This window comes from Vanellus vanellus, assembly GCF_965231255.1.
Source record: "Vanellus vanellus genome assembly, chromosome: 6".
Classification (NCBI taxonomy): Eukaryota; Metazoa; Chordata; class Aves; order Charadriiformes; family Charadriidae; genus Vanellus; species Vanellus vanellus.
This window is the reverse complement of record NC_138911.1, coordinates 54,555,613-54,580,531: the sequence shown is the minus strand read 5'-3', so window position 1 is coordinate 54,580,531 and position 24,919 is coordinate 54,555,613. Positions and strand designations below refer to the sequence as shown.

Here is a 24,919-nt window from a genome sequence, read left to right as displayed (position 1 = left end):
ACATGCGCGGCCTTTCCCCCACAAACCCGCCGCTTATCGCCGCAGCCTTGACTGTGGACAGCCCCCGGGGTCCGCCTCACCCACCAGCCCCGACCGCCGGGGGGCTCCCGCCGGGGCCGCCTCGGGGCCGGGGAGCGCGGGGCGGGGGAGGAGGGGGGGGAAGCGGTGCGGAGCTGCCTGCCCCTGTCCGGTGGGGAAAGGGGGTGGAAGGGGAGGCGGGAGGCGGGGAGGAGGCCGGCGCTGCGCTGCCGTGGGGCAGGCGCTGGCTTCAGGCAGCGGGGGCGGCTCCCGCTGGGCCGCAGCCCTGATAAAGGGGACGGCAGGAGCCTAGGCGGGGGTGGGCGGTCATGGCGTGGGGCTGCGGGCTTTGCCTGGTGCTGGCGGGCGGCGCCCTCCTGGCGCTGCTGGTGCAGCTGTTCCGCTGGCTGCGGGCCGACGGCGACCTCACGCTGCTGTGGGCCGAGTGGCGGGGGAAGAAGCCAGGTAAAGCCGCCCGCCAGCAGCCGCCGCCCGCCGGGACGGGGGGGGGGGGTTGTGGTGGTTATGTTTATGGTGGTGGTGGCGGCGGGGGGGCCCGCGGCGGAGGAGGGGTGTCGCCGGGAGCGGGTTTGGGGCGCTCCGTGAGGGGAAAGAGGCATGGCGGCGTGTGGGGAGGGGGGAGGAGGGTGTGTGTGCCCAGGGACGGGGCTGAAGTCGCCTCAGCTGGGTGGACCCAGCTCTCCCGGTAAAAATAACCCCCAAAGCGTAATTTTCCTGCCCGTAACCAGCGAGGCATTGGGTCCCTCTCACACGCCGCTAAAGTAGCTCTCTAAAAGCAGCTTGGCAGTAATAGCGAGCTCCAGCAGATGTGCGGCGAGCGCTGGCTCCTTTGGCCCCAAAACCAGTTGTTTTGCACCATTTCCGGGCAGGTGTTGGCTTCTGGCATGGGCAGGCGGAGTAACCCCGGCTGAGCGCCAGCTTCAGGGACGGTGTGGAAGGAGGAAAAAGGAGGAAAAGAGGATGCTTGGCCTGTGTGCGTGGCTGGGATGAGTTGCTTCGTAGTCAGTTTAGCTTCTGTTCCAGTTTGCTGTGGCATTTTCAAGCAGATGTCAGTTTCACCGTAAGTGCTGAAAGTGGTTACAACGCAGTAAACATGAATATTAGTTTGCAGATTAAATGGATTTTCTCTTCGGAGAGCTGTGCCCTGAAAGGGATAAGGGAACAGCACCACACGATCGCTGTCTGTGGCTTTGCGTCACTTTTCTGTAAGGTGCTGCTTTTGACACCTGTGGGTACAAAAGTTCAATAAAATGCCTTCAGACAGGGGTTTTCAACCCTTGCTCATGTTGATTTTTGTAATCTGACTAAGTCTGCCAACTTCTGGGCAAAGATCTTTAAAAATCGTAGGTTTTATCTGCTTAATAGAGGCTTTTGATCAGAAAAGCCATAAATTTCTGAATATCCCCTCTCAGCTTATCCAGCAGTGGTGTTTTGGGGCTGTTGTGAGCTGTGCTGGGTGTGGGTGGTTGGGGTGAAAGCGGGGAGCGCTGCTGGCATCTGACCAGTCGGGGGAAGAAGCTGATCAAAAGAAGATAGGACATGGGACACTGTAAGCCTGTCCCGCCTGGGAAATGAAACTGGATGTTGGGTTGAGATAGAACTGCATTGAAGGAAGGTGGATCAGGAATGTGTGACTTGGGGGAATGGTGGAGTAAGGGTTTAGGTTTGAGGCTGATTTGGTAGGGGATGGTGGCACGGGTGAAGATCCCTTCTTGAGAAGGACTCTTCTTGAGAGAAGAGTACGATGAACCTGTTGAGACGTCTGTCTTCTGCTTTCAGTAGAAGCTTGCTGCAAAAGTGCTAGTCTGTGTAATGGAGAAGAGAACAAAAAAGCATACACAAGTAATAAAGCACTAAGAAATACTGAATTTAAATCTGTGTGAGCAATCTTCCGGTAACTCTTTAATATGCAGCCCAAAGTTTTATAGTAACTCCATCAGGTAGTTCTCTTACTATAAGAAAATTACAAAAAAGCTTCGTGTGTGGAATTTGCAAAGATTATGGAAAGGCTCAGGGCAGAAAAAAAAGATAAATCTTGACTAATACAAACAGAATTGAAGCTTTGTCCAGAGGGATCTATGTGCAATACACATCAAGATGTAGGAGCTCTCAGGTAGACATAGTGTTATTTCAGTGTAGCCTTCAGTCTTACTGGAAGCCTGGAAACCTTTTAACTAGTCTCTAAAAGTTCCCATATAAAGAGCAATGTATTTATTTTCTGATGTAGTTGTTTCAACATGTAAGAATAATCAGGCAGAATATTGTCAACATGAGCTCCTTTGCTCTGCAAAGACATGAGCTGCGTCTTGCTCCCTGCCCCCCCCCTCCCCCCCAGCCTCAGTGCTTGTAATTAGCTAAAATACATAGCTGAAATGGTAGCATTTAAGTGGCATTTTGCTGATAGTTCGGCCATATACGTGTGGGTTGGTGGTGCCACAGTGCTGATCCTACCTGTTCAGGCAGGAAAACAGAAGGGACAAATACTAGAAAAGATGTTTCTTTAAATATATTCCCCCTTTTCTCTTTCTCCTCCCCGTATTGTACACATAATGTAGTGTGCCTAGGCAAGCAACACGTAGATCCCATGGAAAAAAAACCTTGATTTTTATTTAAAGCTGTTATTAGATCTGTGACTTTTGCAGTCATTATGTTGTGTTATCACTTCTACAACATTATGGATGTCACAGTTTTTGGAGATAAAAATACTTACCAGAAAGCAGACTGATCTCGTATGTTTCTTTCTCTTGTGCTATAATTATGAAGAAAGGCCTTAATATATGTAAGGCTGGTTCCATTTCAATAAATCCATTGTATAGGGGGAATTCACTTCTGGATTTTGTCATTGGCAGGTGCTGGATTGCTTCCCATCTTCTAAATATTTGTGTGGCCGGGAGACAAGGGTTACTGGGTGCTGGATGACTTTTCTTACGTGTTGTGTTTCATTAGCTGAACAGCAGTCACTCTAAACGGTGTGCTTTTCACAGGCAGTGTAATATTATCAAGCGAAGGAGGATCCTTTTACGTATGAAAACCTATGTATCTGAAAGCCTACTCTTAAAGCTGGGAATAAGGGTATGATGCTTTAGGGCTGTGGGGAGGATGTTCTGCTTTAAACCTCCTCGCCCCAAATTTTTTTAATGAGTGAAATGACATGGCAACCTTGTGCTATAGGAGCTATAAAATGTTGGAAAAAAAACTAAATAGAGCTACAGAAGCACTTCTTGGATTACTTGCAGTACTACGCTGTTCAACCTCTCATTTGTTATGCCTTGTAACACAGTAGTTAATGGTTAGTAATAGTATAATCTGCTTTTCTTTTTTAATTTGTCATGGTTAATTTTTAAACTTATTTCCAGTAACAACAGGACATTTATTCTAGAGCAAGCTGATGGTTTGATACTTGTTCTACAACAGCATTTGAGCTAGGTTTTCCATTATGTTAACTGCCAGTAGCTCCGTGCTTGGTAACTATCAATCAGCACTGAGGCATCAGTGGAAAACTTTCCTTATCTCAACTAATTATTCTGTCCACAGAACAAGATCCTGAATAACTGCAGTGAAGCTGCCCAAGACAGGTTGGGAACAGGGAAACTAAGTGGTAGGAGGAAGCGGATTTGTTTTCAGTAGCAAGAGGAGAGGAGTGTGGTAAGCAGGGTTGAAAGTATGTCCATGTGTTCTTTTGTTCATGTAGTGTTTGTCTACACAGGTTTTCTGCCAAAAAACCACCCCAGTAACAGGAGACACGAAACCCCATGTTTCTTGGGATTAGTTCAATGAATTAGTAAGGAAGAGAGTGTGAATAAGCTTTACAGACAGCAGTGATTTGGTATAATTATTAATAAAGTGGTTATTCCTACAACTTCAGTAACACCTCTTTCCACCTCCCAAGTACATCTCTCCTTTGGAAGGGGGCTGTTGCTGCTTTTGTTACTATTTTTAAAAGCAAACAAAAAAACCCAAACAACCCAAACCCACCAAATCTTGGTTTTAGGAGGGATTTTTCTTTGACTAAAATACCGTCAGCTTAAAAAAAGACAAATAATACTCACTACCACAAACTAAAGTTGAGCTCTGATAGTCTTGAGCGCTCTCTACTCTTGTCAGAAGGGTGAAAGGTTTTGGTGCTGATCTCTTTCTGGGATTTATGTCTTTAAGACTCTGAAAATAGAAATTTGAAGCACAGTGGAGAGAATCAGGAACTGATTACTCAAGTGAGCAGGAAGTAAAAGCAGTCCCATCCACTGGCTGTAGTGAAAAAGAAGTACTTTTGCTAAATTAAATGAGTGGGTAAGTTTCAGTGAGCTGAAAAATGCTATTCTGGCTTTTTTTTTAGAATAGAACTGGCTTTAAGCCTCAGGAATTGTATTTGACTCTGCTATTTGAATGATACGATGGAATCTTTCTTGGTTGGCTAGACATTGTTGCAGTGCTCTTCTGTATGAACTTGAGAATAGAAGGAAGAGCTCCTGTCAGCAGTGCTCTTGAGTACTTGAGTCAGATTTTCACCAAGACTAATAGTCACTAAAACTACTCTTGAGGAACACATACAAGCGTTAGACAATGACACATTCTGGAAAGTGCTGTGCTATTAGTGATCGTTCATCCTTAAGTCATGTTCTAGAATTAAGTGGGTGATTTTCATCCATCTGTTGTTTTTTGAGTTTGGATATGTGTCTGGAAAGCTAAGCCTTTTCCCAGTACCCAGGTGTATCATGGAGTGGAGATGATTGCAAGCAAGGGGGAAACAAGCATATAAGCAGAGGAGTAAAAGGAGTAAGATGCTACTATTTTTACTACAGGTTAAAAAAGCATGCCTGGGCAGGTACTATGAGTACACAGGAAATTCACACGTGAGCTTATATCTTGGGAACTCTGTGTACTGTACTCTGCCCAATGCAGGAATTAACCTGCATCAGATACAAAACAAAGGATGAACACCGATTTGGTTTGTTCTGATTAGCTGTCTTTGTTCAGAGAATTTTCTCCTGTTGGTGATTACTTAGGAATATATTTGAGGCAGAACAGTATTGGGAAAGGTTTGCTTTGGCTTTTGTTTGGATTTGCAATGCAGTAACTGTTTCCTGTCATTTCCAAGAATTCTCTTCTCCCTTTTCCTCTGAAGCTCTTTTTGGTGAGGTTAGTGGAAACGCTATGTGTAGATGGCTTGCAGAAATGCAATCAAATTTCTTCCATCAGGTAGATAATCAGTGTTTATTCAGATTAGCCTTGGAACAAAGTTCAAATGGCAACAGAATAGCTGTGAATGATTTCACAACTGCACGTGACCAAAAAATAAAGAAGTCAGGATTTTGTTACAGCCCCCCAAAATAAGCATATTTCTTAAAAGCAGTATCGGATTATAGCCCTGCAGTGACTTAAATGTTTATCCTAGCATTGGCAATGTGTGAACTGCTGTCTTGATTCTTCTGATAGAAAATGAGCTGCGTGGCAAGGTTGTCTGGGTGACAGGAGCTTCAAGTGGAATTGGAGAAGAATTGGCTTACCAGCTAGCTAAGATAGGAGCCTTGCTTGCCATCTCAGCAAGAAGAGAGGATGAGCTGGAAAGAGTGAAAAAGAAATGCCTTGGTAAGTACAACTTGCTATTTCATGTGATCAGTTCCACTCTTGCTGTGTTGGAGTTGCCACAGAATACTGACCCACATATCACAGGAATAAATTCCGTGATGAAAGTAAACTTTATACATAGCTTCACCATACATTTGAAGCCGTTATTTTCTTTTCGTGAGTGATAAGCCTTTTTATAGACTTGCATTATGAGTTTCTTCATAAGCCAATATTACTTTAAAAAGTCTCATTGTCAATTGCAATTGGTCTTGTAAGATTCTAGATTAAGAAAAGGTATAAATACTATTGGGAATGGAGGAAACAATCTGAGGGGCATCATCCTATTAAAAACCAAACCGTGTAGCTGCATGCTACTAAGAAGTAGTCTTCCTTCAGGTTTATGTATGTTACAGGTAGACTGACAACTGATTTTCCTCTCTGGAAAAGGAATGAATAGAAGTGTTCAGAAAAAGTTGTTCTGAGCAAGTGCAAGAAAGAGAATGTCCTGTAGATCAAGAGGAACAAATGTGAAGCAGAATGTTTAACTATTCCAGTTATTTTTCATATGCCTGCTGACTCAGTAGTCTGGCTTCATTCCTCCTGTTTCTCTTTTTCCCTCCTGTTTTCTGGTTTTATAGTGAGAGGGATAGACAGTTAATTCCCACTGATAAGTAGAGGTTTTGGACATGATTAACGTTATGCCTCTTTCAGACTATTTATTCTCCATGGTTCAGTGTGCAGTATTTTATACTGAGTATATTTTCACATTGACAGTTCATTCCTAGTAATGTTGATAGAATGTCCACAGTCTACTTGGAATGTGTGCTAGTGAATAATGAAATGTTTACTTGGGTTAGCACTTAAACATTTCTAGAAATCTAAACATTGCAGTAGGCTACTCTGAAAATCTGTCAGAGAGCTTTCAAAAATGCACAACTCCTTATTTCTATCTACTGGTGCTTCAAAAAAGCAGTCACTTAAATAAGTATCTCCAAAAAGAAGCAAGAGACATAAGATGACAGTGTGGTTAGGTGGTAACCGTGGCAAAATTCCAATGCTATATGATGCAATGTTTAGCAGTCAGTAAAAGTATGCAACTACATTTGCGTCTGTGATCATTTGTTGTCATTGCAAAACCGATAACACTAGAAGGCTGGCAGGAGCCATAATCCTGGATATCCATTTTCAGTCAGCATTTGTATGAGGGTGTGATGTACTAAGAAATATTCAGAAGTATTATTTCAATTGATGTGAACCAAGAGTACAGATTTATCTAAGATGATTTATGCCTCTGCCAACTTTAAGTGACCCTGTGAATTTCTTAGAATCACTGACTCATAGAATAGTTTGGGTTTGGAGGGATTTTGAAAGGTCATCTGTTCCAACTTCCCTGCAGTGAGCAGGGACATCTTCAATTAGATTAGTTGCTCAAAGCCCCATCCAGCCTGACTTCCAATGTTTCCAGGGATGGGGCATCTACCACCTCTCTGGGCAACCTGTGCCAGTGTTTCACCACCCTCATTGTAAAAAAAAAAAATCCTTATCTAGTCTAAATCTTCCCTCTTTTAGTTTAAAACCATTACCCCTTGTCCTATCGCAACAGGGCCTATTAGAAAGTTTGTCCCCATCTTTCTTACAAGCCCCCTTGAAGTACTGAAAGGCCTCCCCAGAGCCTTCTCTTCTCCGCAACCCCAGCTCTCTCAGCCTATCCTCATAGGAGAGGTGTTCCATCCCTCTGATCATTTTTTGTGGCCTTCCTCTGGACTCACTCCCAACAGGTCCATGTCTTTCCTGTGCTGAGGCCTCCAGAGCTGGACGCAGTACTCCAGGTGGGGTCTCACAAGAGTAGAGGGGCAGAATCACCTCCCTTGGCCTGCTGGCCACACTTCTTTTGATGCAGCTGTGAGTACACATTGTTGGCTCATGTTCAGTTTTTCATCCACCAAGTCCTTCTCCTCAGGGCTGCTCTCAATCCCTTCATCTCCAGCCTGTATTGATACTCGGGGTTGGGGGTTACCCTGACCCACTTGCAGGACCCTGCACTTGGTCTTGTTGAACCTCATGAGGTTCACATGGGCCCACTTTGCGAGCTTGTCCAGGTCCCTCTGGATGGCATCCTGTCCCTCAGGCGTGCCAGCCACACCACTCAGCTTGGTGTCATCTGCAAACTTGCTGAGGGTGCACTTCATCCCACTGTCTATGTCATTGATGAAGGTATGGAATGGTACTGGTCCCAATACGGACCCCTGAGGGACACCACTTGTCACTGATCTCCATCTGGACATTGAGCCATTGACTACTACCCTCTGGATGCAATCATCCAACCAGTTCCTCATCCACCAAATCCATCTCTCTCCAATTTAGAGAGAAGGATGCTGTGGGGGACAGTGTCAAAGGCCTCACAGAAGTCCAGATAGATGACATCCATAGCTTTCCCCTTGTCCACTGATGTAGTCACTCCATCCCAGAAGGCCACTAATTGGTTGGGCAGGACTTGCCCTTGGTGAAGCCATGCTGTCTGTCTCAAACCTCCTCCCTGTCCTCCATGTGCCTTAGCATAGGTTCTAGGAGGATCTGTTCCATGATCTTCCCAGGCACAGAGGTGAGGCTGACAGGTTGGTAGTTCCCAGAGTCTTCCTTTCTACTGTGGATGCAATGTTTCCCTTTTTCCAGTTACCAGGGACATCAGCTGACTGCCGTGACTTTTCAGATATCATGGGGAGTGGCTTGGCAATTACATCACCCAATTCCCTCAGGACTCCGGGATGCATTTCATCAGGTCCTATAGACTTCTCTATGTTCATGTTCTTCAGATGGTCACGAACCTGATCTTCTCTTACAGTGAGAGGGACTTTGCTGGGATGGTAGGACAGTCTTAGCTGTGGTATATACTAGATTTAAAGTCTTATGAAGCTCGTGTTTTGCAAGTATACACTACTGAACTTTAATTATAGGTCAGATTGGTAGGATGGAAACTCTTCAGTAACATAGTTACTCCATATTTTCTATAGCCAGCCTTTGAGTAGTGGAAGAGAGTAGTTGGACCCACTTCCCCTCTTATCCTTCTCAAGTCTATGTAAACTCAGGTTTCCACCGCTTTCCTTCATTATCATGTGTGCTAGACCCCCAGCCAACTTAGTGGCCCTGTGCTACACTATCTCAAGTTTATCAGTATTTTTCTTGAACTAGGCTGTCCAAAATTGGACACAGTACTCCAGATGGAGTCTTAGAGTGCTGTGTAGATGCACTTAAAAATCACTTCCCTCAGTCTGCTCTGGCTAGTGCAGCCCATTAACATTTTTAATTGCCAGAGCTAATTGCTGACTTACATGCAACTTGCGGTTGTCCTTCTATCAGGACCTCAGGTCTTGTTTGGAGAGCTGATACCTAGCTATTTGCACCTTGGCCTGCAGTACTGCATACCATTCTTCTGTCCCAGGTGTGAAATTTTGCATTTTATTTTGTTGAGCTTAATGAGTTTCATCAGGCTATTCTTAAAACTTATTAAGGTGCTTCTGAATGGCAGTCCTGCTTCCAGCACAGCAATCACTCCTTTGAACTTGATGTTAACTGAAAATTTGCTGAAAACCTGTGTTTTGTCCTATAATCTGGGTCGTTAATGAAGATATTAAAAGATACTGATCAAGGACGGATACCACTTATAACTGGCCACCAGTTAGACTTTGAATGGTTGTTTCCTATTCTTTGGACCCAGTGACCCAGCCTGTTTTTCACTTGCTTTGCAATCCACTCATCTAGACCCCTCATATTGCCCCAGTATAGCTTCAAAGATGCTATGGAAGACAACATAGAAAGCTATGTAGTCAAGGTAAACAACTTCACCGCTCTCCCCTTGTGCACAGAGCCAGCCATCTTATCACAAAAAACGATTAAGTTGGTCAGGCAGTATATCTCCATGCTAAATCTATGCTGGCTTTTCCCAGTCACCTTCTTGTCCTTCATGTACTTGGAAAGTGCTTTCAGGAGGAATTGCCACATAATTTTCCCAAAGACTGAGGTTAGGCTGCATGACAGTTGGTGTTCTGGAGTCACTGGGGAGCTACTCCACTTACCAAGTGCCTTCCAAAGATGAGTGACACTGGTCAGCTCTTGTAAATCTTGGGTGTAAATCTTGGGTGTATATTCTGCCCTGCTAATGTGTGCAGTTTGTCCCTAACTTGGTCTTCCTCTGATGTTGGTAGTATTTCTTTCCCGCAGAGTCTAGCCTTAGGAGTGTGGGAGACCTGAGAGGAGATCTTGCCCGTGAAAACTAAGGAAAAGAAGGCAGCGAGTACCTCATGTTTGTCTGTGTCCTTCGTCACTTCATCGTCATCCCTATTCAGCAATGAGCTCACTGTGTCTTTGGTTCTCCTTTTTTTGGTGCTGTACCTATGAAGCCCTTATTGCCTTTCACATTCCTCACCAGTTTCAACTCTGTCTGAGCACTGATCGTCCTAATTCCATCCCTGCATGCTCGGGCAGTGGGTCCACGTGCTTCCTGGGTGGCTTGTCCCTGCTTCCACCTGCACGTTTTCTTTTTGCAATTGAGTTAAAGAGTATTCTGTAAGGTCTGAGTAGCATGGGATGGGTTAAGATTGAGCTGCAACATGTAACATCAACTTGAATTTGGCTGAATTATATGGCATAATTGGAGCTAATCGGCTTTAACATGTCTGCTGTAGAGCTTTAAACAGCAGCAACTTAACTAGATAATTTGCATATTAATGTCCAAAACAAGCACATATTCATGTTTAAAATTTAGAGACACCACCCTATGATATACGTTTATGCATTCTACACTGCTTAAAAGCTGAAGGAGAGAGAGAGAAGGAAAAGTACTGTAAAAGCCATGGTAATATCTGTTGAGTCATGCGTATGCTTTCTCAACACTTCATTGCACGTCTGCAGGAGGGGGAAAAAAACCAACTTGTATAACTTACTTGGTTCCTGCAGGTGGCTTCTGTTCTTCCCACAGCCACTCTCTGCAATGTGAGCTGAATTCAGCGGTAATGTTGGAGGCTGTTTTCTCTCAGAAGACCTAAAAGAAAAAAAAGTAGAAGAGGGTTGGGGGGATGTTGTTTCTTCATTTGAAAAAGCTCAAGTATGATTTAAATATGGATAGGCCGAGTGAATGACAATCTATAAATTACAGAATTATACAGTAATTGAGTTTGGGACAGACCTCAGGAGGTCATGTTGTCCAGCCTCTGCTACAAGCTCATGTTCTGTTAAAGGGCATTATACAAGATAGGAATAAAAGAGGTAAGAGGAAATGCTGAAGAGCTGGAAAATAAAGGATCTATCTTGAGTAATAGTGTTTATCATGTTACAAGAAACTACTATCTTGGATTAACATGTATTGAACAGGGTGGTTGATGTGAAATCCTCTATGGGATCCTAGGGGAAGGAAGTGTACATTTGATGTTGTAACAAAACATTATTTGAAGTGAGCATTATTTATCCAGCTGTCTTTCGAAAACAAGTTGGCTTTGAGTGATTGTAACCATGTTTTAGTTAAAGAGTAACTAGAACTTAAAAAACCATCAACGGGGAATAGACAGCCTATGATTGCTCGATAGGAGAATGTCAGTCAGAAGACCTGCTGCTTGGTGGTTGGGCAGTTCTGATCCTGACCAGAAGCCATGTAGTGTAAAGCTGCTATGTAAGGAGACTTTAAAAGACCTCCAGAAAATACTGTGGACTAGAAGCGCACAGCTTCACAGCTGTGTGAAAGTGGCCTTTGTTCTGGGTAGGCTGAGATGTGAGCACTCAGTTTCAGATATGTTGCTTCTGAAAGCTGGAGGCCATGTGCATTTGACTTCACAGCTGGAGGCACTTCACTAAAGGATGTTGACTAACATATGTTAGCATTTGTGTAAAATGGTGAACTCTTAAAACTAAGGTCTCCCACTTGGGAGCAAGTGTTTTTCTGGGTTATTGTAATTGTTCCCTTGAAAACATCAGTTTGGTAGTGGCCAAAAAAGGAAGTGAAATATTAGGGATTATTAAGTAAAAGGAATGGAGAACATCATTCTGACAATGTATAAACTGGGGCATGTACATGTTCAACACTGCATAGTCCTGGTCATGTGCCAAAAAAAACAGGGGTGTGGGTGGGCAGTAGAAGTAGTTTAGGAGAAGGTAACAATAATGTTTGAAGTTTCGTGAAAGCTGTCTATGAGGAGTGACTAGAGCAAGGATTCCTCACCCTAGAAAAGAAGTAAGGAGGCTGATAGACTGCACATCTCTAAGTGCTTTGGGGGACGGTGGAAATCAGACTGGGCTACTGATTGCTCCAAAACAAGAACTAGGCCTCTGCTTTGATGTTTCCTGAAGCCAAAAGTTTCTTACATTATATGAGAGAGCAGTTCCTTCCTTATCAGCAGTTTGTGTCTCTTCCTCTGCTTTTTTCTCCCCACCCCACCCTGCACAGCTTTCTTGGCTGGGTTGACTGTGTGGTCTTCTTAATCCACTGCGGAAACACTCCAAACCCCAGAAAGCTTCAACTGTGCAAATCTGCTTGAGGGAGCATGAGGCAGAGGTGTCTCTGAGAGGGTAGTTTAAGCTACATGGATTTATTGCTGTTTTTCTGGAGGAAATGGAGGTAAAAATGCACACAGAAGAGTTGTAGGGAGCAATAAATGGAAATACTGGTAGCTTTAAACCAGACAGATGGGTTTATTATAACCAGTAGCCTAAATACTAGTGACCTTTGAGCAGAGGCAACTTAGGGATTTAAGTAACCTCCTTAGTTGTACATCACTGTAAAGATGAAATTCAACCTTACCTGTATAGGCAAGAAGTAGTAATTAAAAAATCAGAGCCATAGGCTGTCTAAAGAGGGCATCTGGTTAAAGGGGAGCAGGTACACTTAGTTGTGACTAGAAATCAATTTAGAAACAAAAATAGCACTATCAAACTAATATAAATAAAGTAAAAAAAAAACACATGTTGTATGTAGTTAAAAAACCTGAGGAGATTAACATTGAAGATTTTATTTTTGTGGATCATCTGCTCCAAAACCCCAGGGTAACAAATCACTACTCAAGTACTTGCTATGGAAAAGGTCAGTTGTTCTGAAGAGGCAGTGGTCAAAACGCTCAACATGAATGCTTGAACTGGATGATGACAGCTGACTTTTATTTCAGGAGATGGATATATTAAAAGCTGTCAGTTAAACAAAACCTTCTACCTCCTCCAATAATCTAGCTTCTCTACACTTTGCTTCATATCTATTCATGTATATATGTTGTGTTTTGGGTCTAAATTGTAGGAGGCCTGTTGTCAAGAATAAACATGCTTGACCAGTTAGCATACAAGCAATGTGTCAAGGCTGCCCATGTGCTGTGCTTCTGAATAGCTCAGTGAAAAATTTGAGTATCAAATGATCCCATTGCATGTTACTCCCAACTATTGCGATTTATTTGAAGAACTGAATTGACTATATTGTGTTTAATAAAATCAAGCTTTTTCACAAGCAAAAACATAATGATGAGAAAGAAGGATTTGGTAGGAACACATTAAAAACAGAGATCAAAATGAAAACAGAGCAAGCATTTTATTTCCAGCTTAATGTTATGGTTTCTTGGTGTCTTTTTAGTGAAAATGTGGTGTTTAAAAGCATGTTACATTTCCCATAATTGTTATGTTAGCAATCTTATTGGTTGCCATTCACTTTATGGTTTTTAGAGATTAGCAGCTTGGGTGAAAAAGATATCCTTGTTCTGCGTCTTGACTTGACTGATAGGAGCTCTCATGAAGCTGCAACCAACAGTGTTCTTAAGCATTTTGGCAAGGTAAGGTGTGCTTCTGGAGTTAAAACTTCTTTTACTTCTCTGTCTCCTATCCTTGCATTTATGTTCATATTTCACTTTTATTCTATCATATGGTAAATTCATCAGTATCTACATCTTGCTTAAGTTTCGGTAGTAACATGCCAAAAAGCACCTAAATTCACATCCTTTCTGTTGCTTGCTTCTGGGTTTTGACAGGCTTTGCAGAGGTGCAGCAATGAACAAATAATCACTGGTCATTACCAGGAACTAAAAAATCACTTGCTTGATGTCCCTGAATTTCTGGACCATCTGGAGCAATGCTTAGCTGTATATTTAGGGCTTAAAACTGTGTAGGGAAGTCAGAACCTTTATTTTGTAGTTTCAGTAGTGCATGTAATTTGGCTTAGAGCCATATGGGACAAACCTGGACACCAGGCAAAATTGTCTTTCTTGTTTTGTGCATAGTTTTCTTGATTGCTTGTTCAGAGCATGGAGTTAAGACTGTTGCGGTCAGATCTAACCAATATTAAGTACAACATACAAAACTTCAAGCGAGGCCTCTAGTCCACTGGTATTTTGATTTCACAGTGAAATTACTGGTAGAAGATTTGTTTCTTCTGTTCTTTACTGTAGTTCGTTTCTGGTTTTGCACAAAACATGTTTTCAGAGGTCACCTTGAAGGACCTGAACATTGTTATTTGCTACAGTGCAGTCGGGTTAAAAAATGTTGTGTGGAAAACAACTTTCCAACTGCCAATGTTCCTGTACAAGGAGTTAACCTTGTTTGACATCAAACACTGTATTCCTGTTTTGTTGACTCAGCTCAGAATTAGCCTGCCTTCAATTCAAAGGGGAATCTAGTGGGGGAGGGCAGCTGCTGAAACTTCTTCAGCAGCTGCTGCATCTTAGGTGGGTATGCCAGAGACAACACCAGAGGGAAGAGAATAGTCAGTTAATGGTTGCCTGAGGAAGTGCAAATATTAAAGGAAATGTGTTATATTAATATATTATTGTGTCTTTCCTGAGATTGATGTTTTGGTCAACAATGGTGGACGTTCCCAACGCTCTCTGTTTGTGGATACAAACCTGGATGTCTACAGTGCCATAATTGAACTCAACTACCTAGGTACAATCTCTTTAACAAAATATGTCCTGAATCACATGATCCAAAGGAAAAAAGGAAAGATTGTTACTGTGAGCAGTGTGATGGGTATCATGGGAGCTCCTCTTGCCTCCGGGTACTGTGCCAGCAAGCATGCCCTGCAGGTAAGTTAAATTTCTGAGATTAATTAAGTCTTGTCGTGTAATAGACCAGCATCAGTTAGTGCTGTAGTGGATGACTTTATTCTGTGCAGAAAACACTAGTCTCCCCTGAAGTTGCACACAGAATATGTAACTTACTCAGGTTTTGAAAGTCCTTCAAAATTAATTTGCTCTGAAACATGAAATATCTCAGTTTCCAGCGTAGATTTATTTTCCTGACTAAAATTCAAATGCTGTCTTCATTGGGTTTAACCACTGCGTAGTTAAATTCCAATGTGAAACACAAGACCTTAGCCTCTGGTCTTCAAATGAAGGAATACCTAAATCAGAGGATTATTCTGTTGCATATAGAAGCCCTAATGTTCTCATCTTAATTCAGTTAGGGAGGAAAAGTCACTGGTGAGAGTTTTAAGACTACAGAAAATCTTTAGGACAGTAAAGTGAGAACAGTGGGTGTTAAAGCAGACTACTCAGAGAGATGAGAATTCCTGATCTAGCTGGGAACATCTGAACAAATCTTCCACGAATCTTCCCAACAGTTCTGAATCTTGCTGTGGTGTGAAGAACTGGCAGCTCATACTCTCTTAGGAAGTTATCTTCTGTATAACACTTAACTTTCAATATTGCTTGGAAAGAGGTTTTGAAAGTAATCTCACTTGTGTAGAAAAACATAAAAGAAGAGGTCAGAAAAGTATCTGGGGCAAAAGAGTGCCTGTATCAGAGGAATCATTTGTTTAACTAGTAAATTTATTTAGACATATTTGTCTTTCACCACTGTTTGACTTCCTGCTAATGTACATTTTGATCTCAGTAAAATAAACTTCAGCTGTGCTCAGTGATGATTTAAAAAAATGGCACCTTCTTACTCCCTGCTGGATTTAAGCACATAAACAGAGTAAATAACTCTGCTTAAGCTGTGGAATCAGTATCTTTTTGACAATTTGACTGAAACCAACAAAAATGTAACAGGTGGCTGACACTGCAAAGCCACTAGACACTTAAAAGAAGTAGATGTAGAAGGCAGGTCTCTGCTAATAAAGTTTTCAGTTAGTGATGGGGACAGATCTGCTGGTCTTCATTTGAGTGGTAGTGATGAAATTGCCCATTAGAGGCCAGCTTTTGGGTTCAGTCTCGCAGATTTAAATTAGAAGAATGCAATGAGCAGAAGCATGAATTCCCTCTGTGCTCCTTTATTAAGTGTTCTTTCAGTTGAATTATCTTTTGGGTGTGGTGTAGCTGGTCTAAGCATGGCTAATTAGTTGCAGAGCACAAGGAATTCACGTGTTGCTTTAAAAATTCTCAGAACTCTGACTATCATGTTAAGGTCAAGAACATGGAAGAAGGTTTAAAGACATAGTTTACTAAAATTTCTGGGTTAATTAAAAATAAGCTAACTGAACTGCATGTATCTTTGTTAGGTTCTACCTCTGCTCAATAACCAGGACAGACTCCAAACCCCCTTTCTTGTTTCTTTCACGGTAATTCAGCAAGTACTAATTTGCAGGTGTTAAAACATGTGATTTGCAATACAGATTTCAAAAAGACTCAGTATGAGAGTCTCTTGTCAGTGTGGAGTTATGGCTAGATGTTGGTATGAAACGCCAAAAAACTAGAAAAGCTTTTTTGAAATACCAAACTTCACCAGTACACTTCAGGTAAAGGAAGTCTGTAGGAATGGCGGTCCTCTTCAGTAGCCCAACTCTGACGATGACCAAGAAGAAATGACTAGAGACAGGGTAGGGGAAAAGTTAAGATGAAGCATAAAGCGGTGCTTTTCCTGTTGTGTTTTCCCAGCATGTATCAATCTTTATTCTAAGATCTTCATGAAATGAAGATTGCATTTGGGCCACCAGTTATTAAATATGTGTGCCTATCTGACAAGAATTCATTAACAGCTGACAAAGTTAATGCTGCAATCTTAATCATGCCTTTTTTGAAAAAGTACCTCCTTTTGTTCTATGTGGGGGTTTTGGGGGATTTTGCTTTTTTTTTGTTTTGTTCTGTTGGGTTTTTTTAAATAAATTTCTTTTAAATGGCAGTTGGAGGAGGAAAGAAGGAAGAAATTCTGTTAAGAATTAAAATTTGGTCTTGAAACAATTGCGGTTTTATTCATGCCAACTGGAATTCTTCATAACAATGTGCTACTGATGAAATTAGCCTTTATTTCTGGGAGTGCTGTAAGAGCATGAGTCAATTCCATGGGAGTCTGCATGTAATTGATGCAGTTTCTCTCCTAGTGTGATGATGCTCATGGACATCGTGTGCCATCATCTAGTTGTAATTTGTATAATGGGTGGCATGTGGAGTGGATCGGAAATGGTGGCCTTCAAAATGTTCCGTAATGAGGAACTTTTCTAATAAGCACATGGCCTGCCCTGAGCACCAACCACTGCTCCCTTTGTTCAGTCTCTGGCCATTAGGGGAGTCTTTAAATGTTTCTGTCACCGTAGAAGTCAGTTCAGCCTTGCCTTCTTCAGCATCTTCTGGGATCTGGTCACTAAGCTGGAAAAGCCCAGAGATGGCTTAAAGTGGTTCTTGTTCAACAGATCCTTTGTCTGCCTGTAAGAGCTGGCTTCAGTCTGGGCTTGGGGGAAATGCTCAGATTCTTCCCCTTGCACTTGAGTTCCTTTAGTGCTCCCAAATCTGGGTCTGCCTCTGCCTGAATTTAAAGAAAAGAGAGCACTTAGGAATTCTAAGCTTGTCTTCTGAGAGGAAGTGGAGGAGTTTCATACCACTTACCTTTGGATATCTGAGATAAGTGCTGGAATTGGAGAACCTGTATGTACTGTAGATGGAGCCTCCAAAGGGGACTGAGAGTATGTGAGGTACTGGTCTTAGGGAGACTCTGTTCAGTGCATATCGGCCAGGATTTCGGTTGAGCAAGTGTCCCTGGACATCCTGTGTTGCTGGTGAAGACTAGACCTCTTCCATGGTGCAAAAACTTGGTACTGCAGCACAGGGGAAGGAGGGGCCACACAAACCCCTTGAAATGAAGGGGGATAGCAGAATGGCCACAGAGCAGAAACAGGAGCTTGCAGTGATCTCTGGCGATGTGCATTTCATGTTTACAGGCTGTGCAACCCTTTAATGAAATAGCACTGACTTTGACAGTGCTACTCAAACAACACTCTGAAAAAAGCCTCAGCAGCCCTGTGCTCGGCTACTGTGTAGACAGGATCTCCAAAGATGACATAAGCTTGCTGGACCAATGCTCAGATTTTGGTATCTTGCAGTTTGCTCAGGTCAGCAGGGCTCCCTTTGTAACACTTGGAGAGAAGCAGCAGTCTGAGTGGAGTGTGCCAGAGCCAGTGCACTCTGCAGGAATGTGTCTGAAGTTGCCTACAGAGCTGGGTACTGCTGTGTGCCGCTGTGTGGCTACTCAGGACTGCAGGCAGGTGTCCATTTTTAGGTAGAACTTGGATCCCAGAAGCCGCCCAGCATTTGAGCAGGTGTAGGTACTTTGTCACAAGTGACTGAGCAACATTTCTGGCTTTCTTTCCCTCACAGCATTCCCAGACACACACTCTTCCACCTCCTCGACTCCTGGAAGTACATCTTGAGTTTGTCTCCTTCAGGCAAAATGGGAGTCAATTCTGTTCCTCACCAAATCACCAGTGAGCGATACAGGAGTGTGGGCTGGGAGAACTCTTGCTTAGTCCTGCTCATGCAGTTCAGTGTTGACAGAATAATGATTGCCCAAAGGAGGGAAGATAACTGTGTAGGCTGTGTTTCTAGGAGAGCCTGGGCTTCCCATCATTGCTGCAGTGAACAGGATACAAAGCATTCATGTTTACACGGAGCAGTACCACGTCTGCCCCTCACCCAGGTGGCTGTGCTGGTGACACATGCTGCCACCTTCTCCCCTTTGGGGTCTAGTGTCTTTTTACTTGTTACTCTTTCCTCAGCTGGACTGATAGCACAATTTGTGTGATAGGACTGCACAACTTGGGTGTTAAGGGGCTTTTCTGAGATAAGCAGGCTCAAGACCCTTTGGGGAAAAGAGGGGGATGTGGAAAGCGCAGGTGGGGGCTGTAGCCTAGAGTAGTGGATAAAGCACAGTTCTATTGGTGCCACATCTGACAGTGTTCACCAGGGGTGGAGGAGCCTCCTGTCAGGGCAGGAGATAATCTAGGGGAGGGCCCAGGTTTTTAATCCAAAACAACTGGGTGGTTGGCAGCTCTGAGTGGCTCTCCGATGTGTCCATAAGCAGACTTCTGGGCATATAAGTGTCCTTGTGTTAGAACTTATTCCTCTAGAAGTTACACATCTCCAGGCTTTGATAATGTGCTGTGAGGATCTGATACTAGATATGGGGCCTGCAGGTACTTATAAATTGAAATACATGGTCATCTTTTTTACAGAATGTAACTGCAAAGTGTGTATGCAGTCTTTAAGCTGGAATTAGTCACCAGCAATTGGGAAATTAGAGCCTATGTTCTTGGCCATAGATGTGCACCAATGTGCACCTCATTGCCTAGCTTTAGCGGGTTGCCCCAGTTGACTACTTCTGTGTCATCACAGGAGCATCTGACTGATTTTAACCCTGTGTTGCAATTTAGTTCAGAGCTCTAGGTTAGCTGGCTGTCTTCCCAAGCTGGATAGGAGTACAAATGATAAGTTTTTGCTATGGTGGGAGGATTTTATCAGTCTGTGCTCACTCTCTCTCTGTTGTGACACAAAATTAGGTGTTAGAATAAATGCAGGGAACTGTTGTTAACCAGAGCAAAGATAAGACATGATGTGGTGTTTGCTAAATTATAGCTCTGCAGTGCTTGACCAGCAACTGGTGGGAAGCACCTTCCTGAATCAATCATGTTCCCCACAATAGTTGCTGTCTAAATGTGAATTGTCACCGAGGTTAAGAAAACTTGTATTCTGTTAGCTTAAAGAAAAGAAATACTTGCAGCTTTTGTAATTTTAGTTTAACTTAGATACACTAGTAGCATATTCCTGAGCTGAAATGAGATTTATATCTATGTGTATGCAAATTTAAATCTCTGCAGTGAATTGAGTGGTAGAGAATTACCCCCTAAAGTAGCAGAGTGCACCTTTGACTTCATATGCTGAAAAGTTTTCCTCATTCTCTTACATAAAACCAGTGCCACTTACTCAATGGAAACAATTTAAAATCTTTAATCTCGCTGCAAAAAGCAATTCCCCTGCAAAAGATGATTTCCACAGTATTGCAGTTCTGACGGTTGGTGGCACTTCCATGAGCAGAACAGTGAGGCTGAGCACTTGTAGCTGTGGCTAGCAACTCCAGTGGGAGCTGAAGGGGTGCAGTATCTCCAGTAATGAGCCCCCATAATACTCTGTCAGTGGGACTCGTCTCCCATACAGGGACAGCAGAATCTGGCTGTGGTTTAGAGAAATTATTGTATATTTGAGAAGGCAAGGATAAATTCTTCAGTAATTTATGTATCAATGATGTCTACAATTGCAGATAAGCCATTGAACACAAAAAGTAAAAAAAAGGCAGTAGGAATTGGTTTTAGTGGAATATGGCTATCTTTGCAGTATAGAATTAGAATGAAAATACATAGTCAGTTATGCCTTGCTACACGCAAAAATGTGGCAAAGGAAGATTACATTATAGTTTTTTCTTCTAGGGTTTTTTTAATTCTCTTCGGACTGAGCTGACTGACTACCCTGAGATAAGTATTATCAACATATGCCCAGGACCCGTACAGTCTAAGATTATACAAAATGTCTTTACGGAGAATCTTGCAAAGGTAAGGACTCGATTCTGATGTGATAAATTCAACTTTTGCTGCAGGCCCAGTGATCCTTCCATGTTTTTCCTTTCTTTTTCTCCTCATAGCAAAAGCCAACCTCATCTTCTTACCAAAAAATGCTTTGATTGGTGCAGAACTTGTATAGTCTTGTAATTCTTGTGGTATCAAGTCCATACCAAATGAAACTAAAGTGTGAGAGTTGCTATGCCTTCTCTCTTCCAACACATACAATCCAAGTCTAGTAAAATTTACTGTACAGCCACCCTGCTGCAGTTTTAGGGGAAAGACCAGGATTTTCTGGACACAATTCTGCATGCAGAGTACTATCCTTTCTGCACAGGTAGCCTTTTGTTTGGCCTAGTCACGATGTCCCCTGTTCGGTTGACGCTGTTGTTGGCAAAGCCGCTAGAGTCAGCTGATGCCAGGCATGCATTCTTTTCCTGTTAGGGATTGTTCAAGGAGAAAAAGCAAAACCTTACAACTGCACAATTGCTTTTAATAAAGGCTGTCTAACAAAGTAGCTGGCAAAAATTGCTACTATGATACATCAAAATGTAATTTGTCCTAAATTCAGTCAATTTAAAGCTCAGGATAACCCACCAGTGAGGGGGAAGAAAAAAATCTCCCACTGTTGAATCGAGTTTTGAAAGGATTCCTGGCTTGCAAAACTTCATGCTTCTGTGAAAGAAAAGATGTACTTTTTGAGCAATCTGGAAAGCTTGCACAACACATTCCTCAGATTTCAGCATGGCAAAAGACCTAGGAGGATGACTGAATCTAGACCAGAATTGCTTTTGCTCTGGGAAACAGAAGAGGTTGATAGAGAGGTTGATTCCCTTACTGCTGGAGGGAAATGCACATAAATTCATGGGGCTGTGGCTTACGTTCACTAAGTGATACCTGTGGACAGGCTGTCAAGCAAGACATCCCTGCCACGGGAGAAGCCTGTTGCTTTTCCCTTGTGTGGGCCGGCTGCCCACAGAGCAGAGCTGGCAGGAATATTTAACTTAATGGGGAATATGGCCTCATCTACTAACTTGTTTACTGAGTGACTTGTAGCATATAATGGGGTAGGCAGCTGGGTAACAGGAAAGTCCCTGTTTCTCAGAGCCCTCAGCTGCAGAATGGGTAACTTGTCCTGGTACGTTTATTTCACAATGAAGTAGAAGCCATGCTGAAGCAGGGCAGATTTTGGAAATGCAATTTTTTAACCTTTTTTGACCCATCAACCAAGGCATTAATTAAAAGGGTGCTTTAATTAAGCATGTATGGTAAAGGAAGGTGGTAAGTGTTCCCACACTGAAGGCTAAAGGATTAGCATAGTGAGGGATGGGGTCCCCAGCCCCAGCTGGTGCTGTACTGGCTGGATTATTCTACTTGTGCAGAGTGGAGACACTGGGAGGAGTACATGTGTTGTGCAGAGCGTGACCCTTTCTCTCCCACAAACAGAAGTCTGGTTCTAATCGTTCCTCACTGTCTCTCCCTCCCAGTCCATAGAGAACAGTGGCGATCAATCCCACAAGATGCCAACTGACCGCTGTGTCTGGCTCACCCTGGTGAGCACAGCCAATGACCTGAAGGAAGCCTGGATCAGTGACCACCCCTATCTGGCTGTTTGCTACCTCTGGCAGTATGCACCCACCTGGGCCTGGTGGCTGATGAACAGAATGGGCAAGAGGAGGATACAGAACTTTAAGAGCGGAGTGGTAAGTTTATTCCTCTCTCCTCCGCTTGCCTGCTTTTTTTTATTCCGCTGACAGACTGTTTAGCCATGGGAATGTTGGGATTGCATTTTGGATCCGTTTCTTTTTTCCCTCCTCGCTTCCCTAGCAGGCCAGACTCCATCGCTGCATGCCTGCTAGTCTAGAATTACCGTAGCGTGGCCACATCGCAGAACAGCGAAGTCAGTACATTGTGTGGTGCCAAAGGTCTTGCTCTGATCTTCATCACATGGGCTGCACGTTCAGCGCTCAGCATTAACACAGAGTGAGCTAGAAGTCACTGGTGTAAATTATTCAATGCAGCTTGGCATTAAGACTCGAAAACATCTCCTCCCTTGGTTGTGTCTAGTTTTTATATCAGGCACGTAATCTGAGCACCTCCCAGAAGTCCGTTAAGCAATACTGTCTGTCAGGGCTCTGCACTCACATTTACATCTCTGAAAACAGGTGTGCAGTGCAGTGTTCTGTTCCTGCAACACTGCTTGTGAGATGGTACTTTTCTTACTGGGTTTTTGTTGAACTTTTTGTACAAAAACAACATGCCAAAGTTCTCCAAAAGCAGGAAATGAAAATATAAGGGTGGCGTGTGCAACTTAAAGCTTCCTGCTTCCACACTGTAACTGCCCGCGGTCACAGGCTATTTCAAGCAAAATAACACTGTGAGCAAAGGACTAAAGTAAGGGGAGGAAATACTGATTTAATGTACTCTCACTCCAGGACGCTGATGCCTCTTACTCAAGAAAGAAGAAGTAAGGACAAATGTGTACCAGATCCTGCTTGTGCTAAGGCTGAGAAACTTTTTTCATATTGCGTGACTGCAAGCAAAAGCTTTTTTTTATGTTATACCTTTGTCATCATGTAACTTGACAAATCTATCAAGCTGTATACTCATCTGACTAAATAAAAATCTCTTTCTAAACATACCTGTTTCATGTCAAATTCCCATAGGCGGAGCGGTTAAGCTTACAAGAATTGAGACAGAAGAGGCCAGGCAGTGTTATTTTCTTTTTCTGCTTCTGTCACATTGGCAAATACTTGGTAAGCAGGCTAAAAATTATATACCCACAGGATCCTGTTTCCCTCACTTCCATTCCTAATGGACCTTCAGCAAAAAAAAACACAAGTAGGAGCTTGTGAAATAGAGTAAGGATGTATAGTCTGTGTTTGAAGTGTTTCTGTGGGAAAAGGAGATTATATTTCATCTTTGCTGTACAGGTGGTCTGAGAGCAAAATGTATATCATCATCATGTGTATTTAGAGCTAAATCCCTTAACTTCTGGCACAACATGTAGAAGTACTTAATCTTTAGGTCTCTGAGCACCACGGCAGAGTCCACAGTCCTCCGTCTTCTGGTTGTTTTGTAAAGTCAGAGGATTGGGCAGCGTATAACGAAGCAGCGGGGAAGGGAGAGTGCGATGGTGTAACTGTAACCCCTGTGTAGGCAGTACTCAGCTTCCCTCTGAAACTGTCGAGCATCACGGAGAGAGGAGCAGGGGAAAGAGCCTGTAGCAGAGCAGCAGATTGCTCACAGCCAAGACACCAGTGCTTGTGTCAGAGCTGACCTAATTAGGGCAGACATCGCAGGACAGGGAATTTAAGCATGAAATAGATGCTGCGTTCCCAGCTCGGTCAGAAACAGGCCCTCCCAATACAGACCAGACAGCACTGGTGTTCTTGGCGCTGGACAGCAACAGCCCTGAGGAACCAAGGATTGTTCCATCCCATCGACTCCCAATTCAACCATTAGCTAAAAGTACCTCTGTACTGGTTACTCGTCTATACTTGCAAGTCTGGTGACCTTCTTGCTATTGACAAAGGCCTCAGTAATGTTTGGACGTGCCTCAGGCCACATGCTATCCAGGTAAAAAAAATTCTTATTTGTATCATTGAGGGAGAATAAAAGAACAACCACCCATTTATAAATTACTGAAACTTTCCAACCACAGCAAAGAATAAGCCGAGAGTCATGTTTTTAACATGACAAAGATGCAAACTGCTGTCTAGGAGAAAAAAAACACCACCAAAACCGAACAAATGGTGACAGTTGTCTTGTCTTGGGCCGTTCTGGAAGAACAGAAGGTACATTTCACTCGCTAACACACCAGTTCCTGTACTGTGGTTTGTGAAACGTGCTGTAGAGGCAGCGCTAAGTCTGCATGACAAAATACAGTACATGTGCAGATGCTGTTCACGGGATGCTTTAGCTGCCATCTTCTAATCCCCAGAAGATTTGGCAGTGCGGCACTCAGCAGGCAGCTCCCTCTCCCGTTTACATGCAACTTTATCTCCTTTTTCACTATAAAACCAGCCTAAGCTTTTGTGCTCAAAGAGGTCACTTCTATCGCTTGAGCTAAGGACAGTTGCTGCTAGGCAACTAACCACCGCCCCACCTTCATGGACTGTGCTATTGCCACCACTGGCATGAGAGAGAAGAGCATGGAAGGAGTGACGGCAGTGATGACAGGTGGTGAGGCAGTCGGGTCCTTTGGAGAAGAAGCAGACATTCAAGGAAAATGCAGGAAGTAGAAACTTTCCAAGGACAAGGCATTTGGCATTTGAAAACCTCACTTCCCCTGACTCTTCGTTCCATTAAACTGATTCCTGTGGCTTTATGGTACGTGAATGGGACACAGGCAGTCTCCAGAACTTAATGTTTTTTGTAAAGGCTGAAAAAAAGGAGTGAAAAATCATCTAGTAAGGATTTAAAAGTCTTTAAACTGATCTCGTTAAACAAAGATTCTCCAAAGCCACGATGAAGGTGTCTTACACTTTGTGTGATGGACATCACAGTCTGTAAAGCCAGTCAGTGTTGGTAAGAATT

The 24,919-nt window shown here is 43.2% G+C and overlaps 1 protein-coding gene across 1 annotated transcript; it reads left to right on the top strand.

The window, feature by feature from the left end:
* Positions 1 to 329: 329 nt before the first annotated feature.
* On the top strand, positions 330 to 23,019 carry DHRS7 (dehydrogenase/reductase 7). Its single transcript, XM_082485595.1, has 7 exons — positions 330 to 483; positions 5,473 to 5,625; positions 13,294 to 13,400; positions 14,406 to 14,645; positions 20,252 to 20,374; positions 21,868 to 22,083; positions 22,816 to 23,019. The coding sequence occupies exons 1-7, from the start codon at positions 348 to 350 to the stop codon at positions 22,849 to 22,851; spliced, it is 1,011 nt and encodes a 336-aa protein (XP_082341721.1). The 5' UTR covers positions 330 to 347; the 3' UTR covers positions 22,852 to 23,019.
* Positions 23,020 to 24,919: the final 1,900 nt, after the last annotated feature.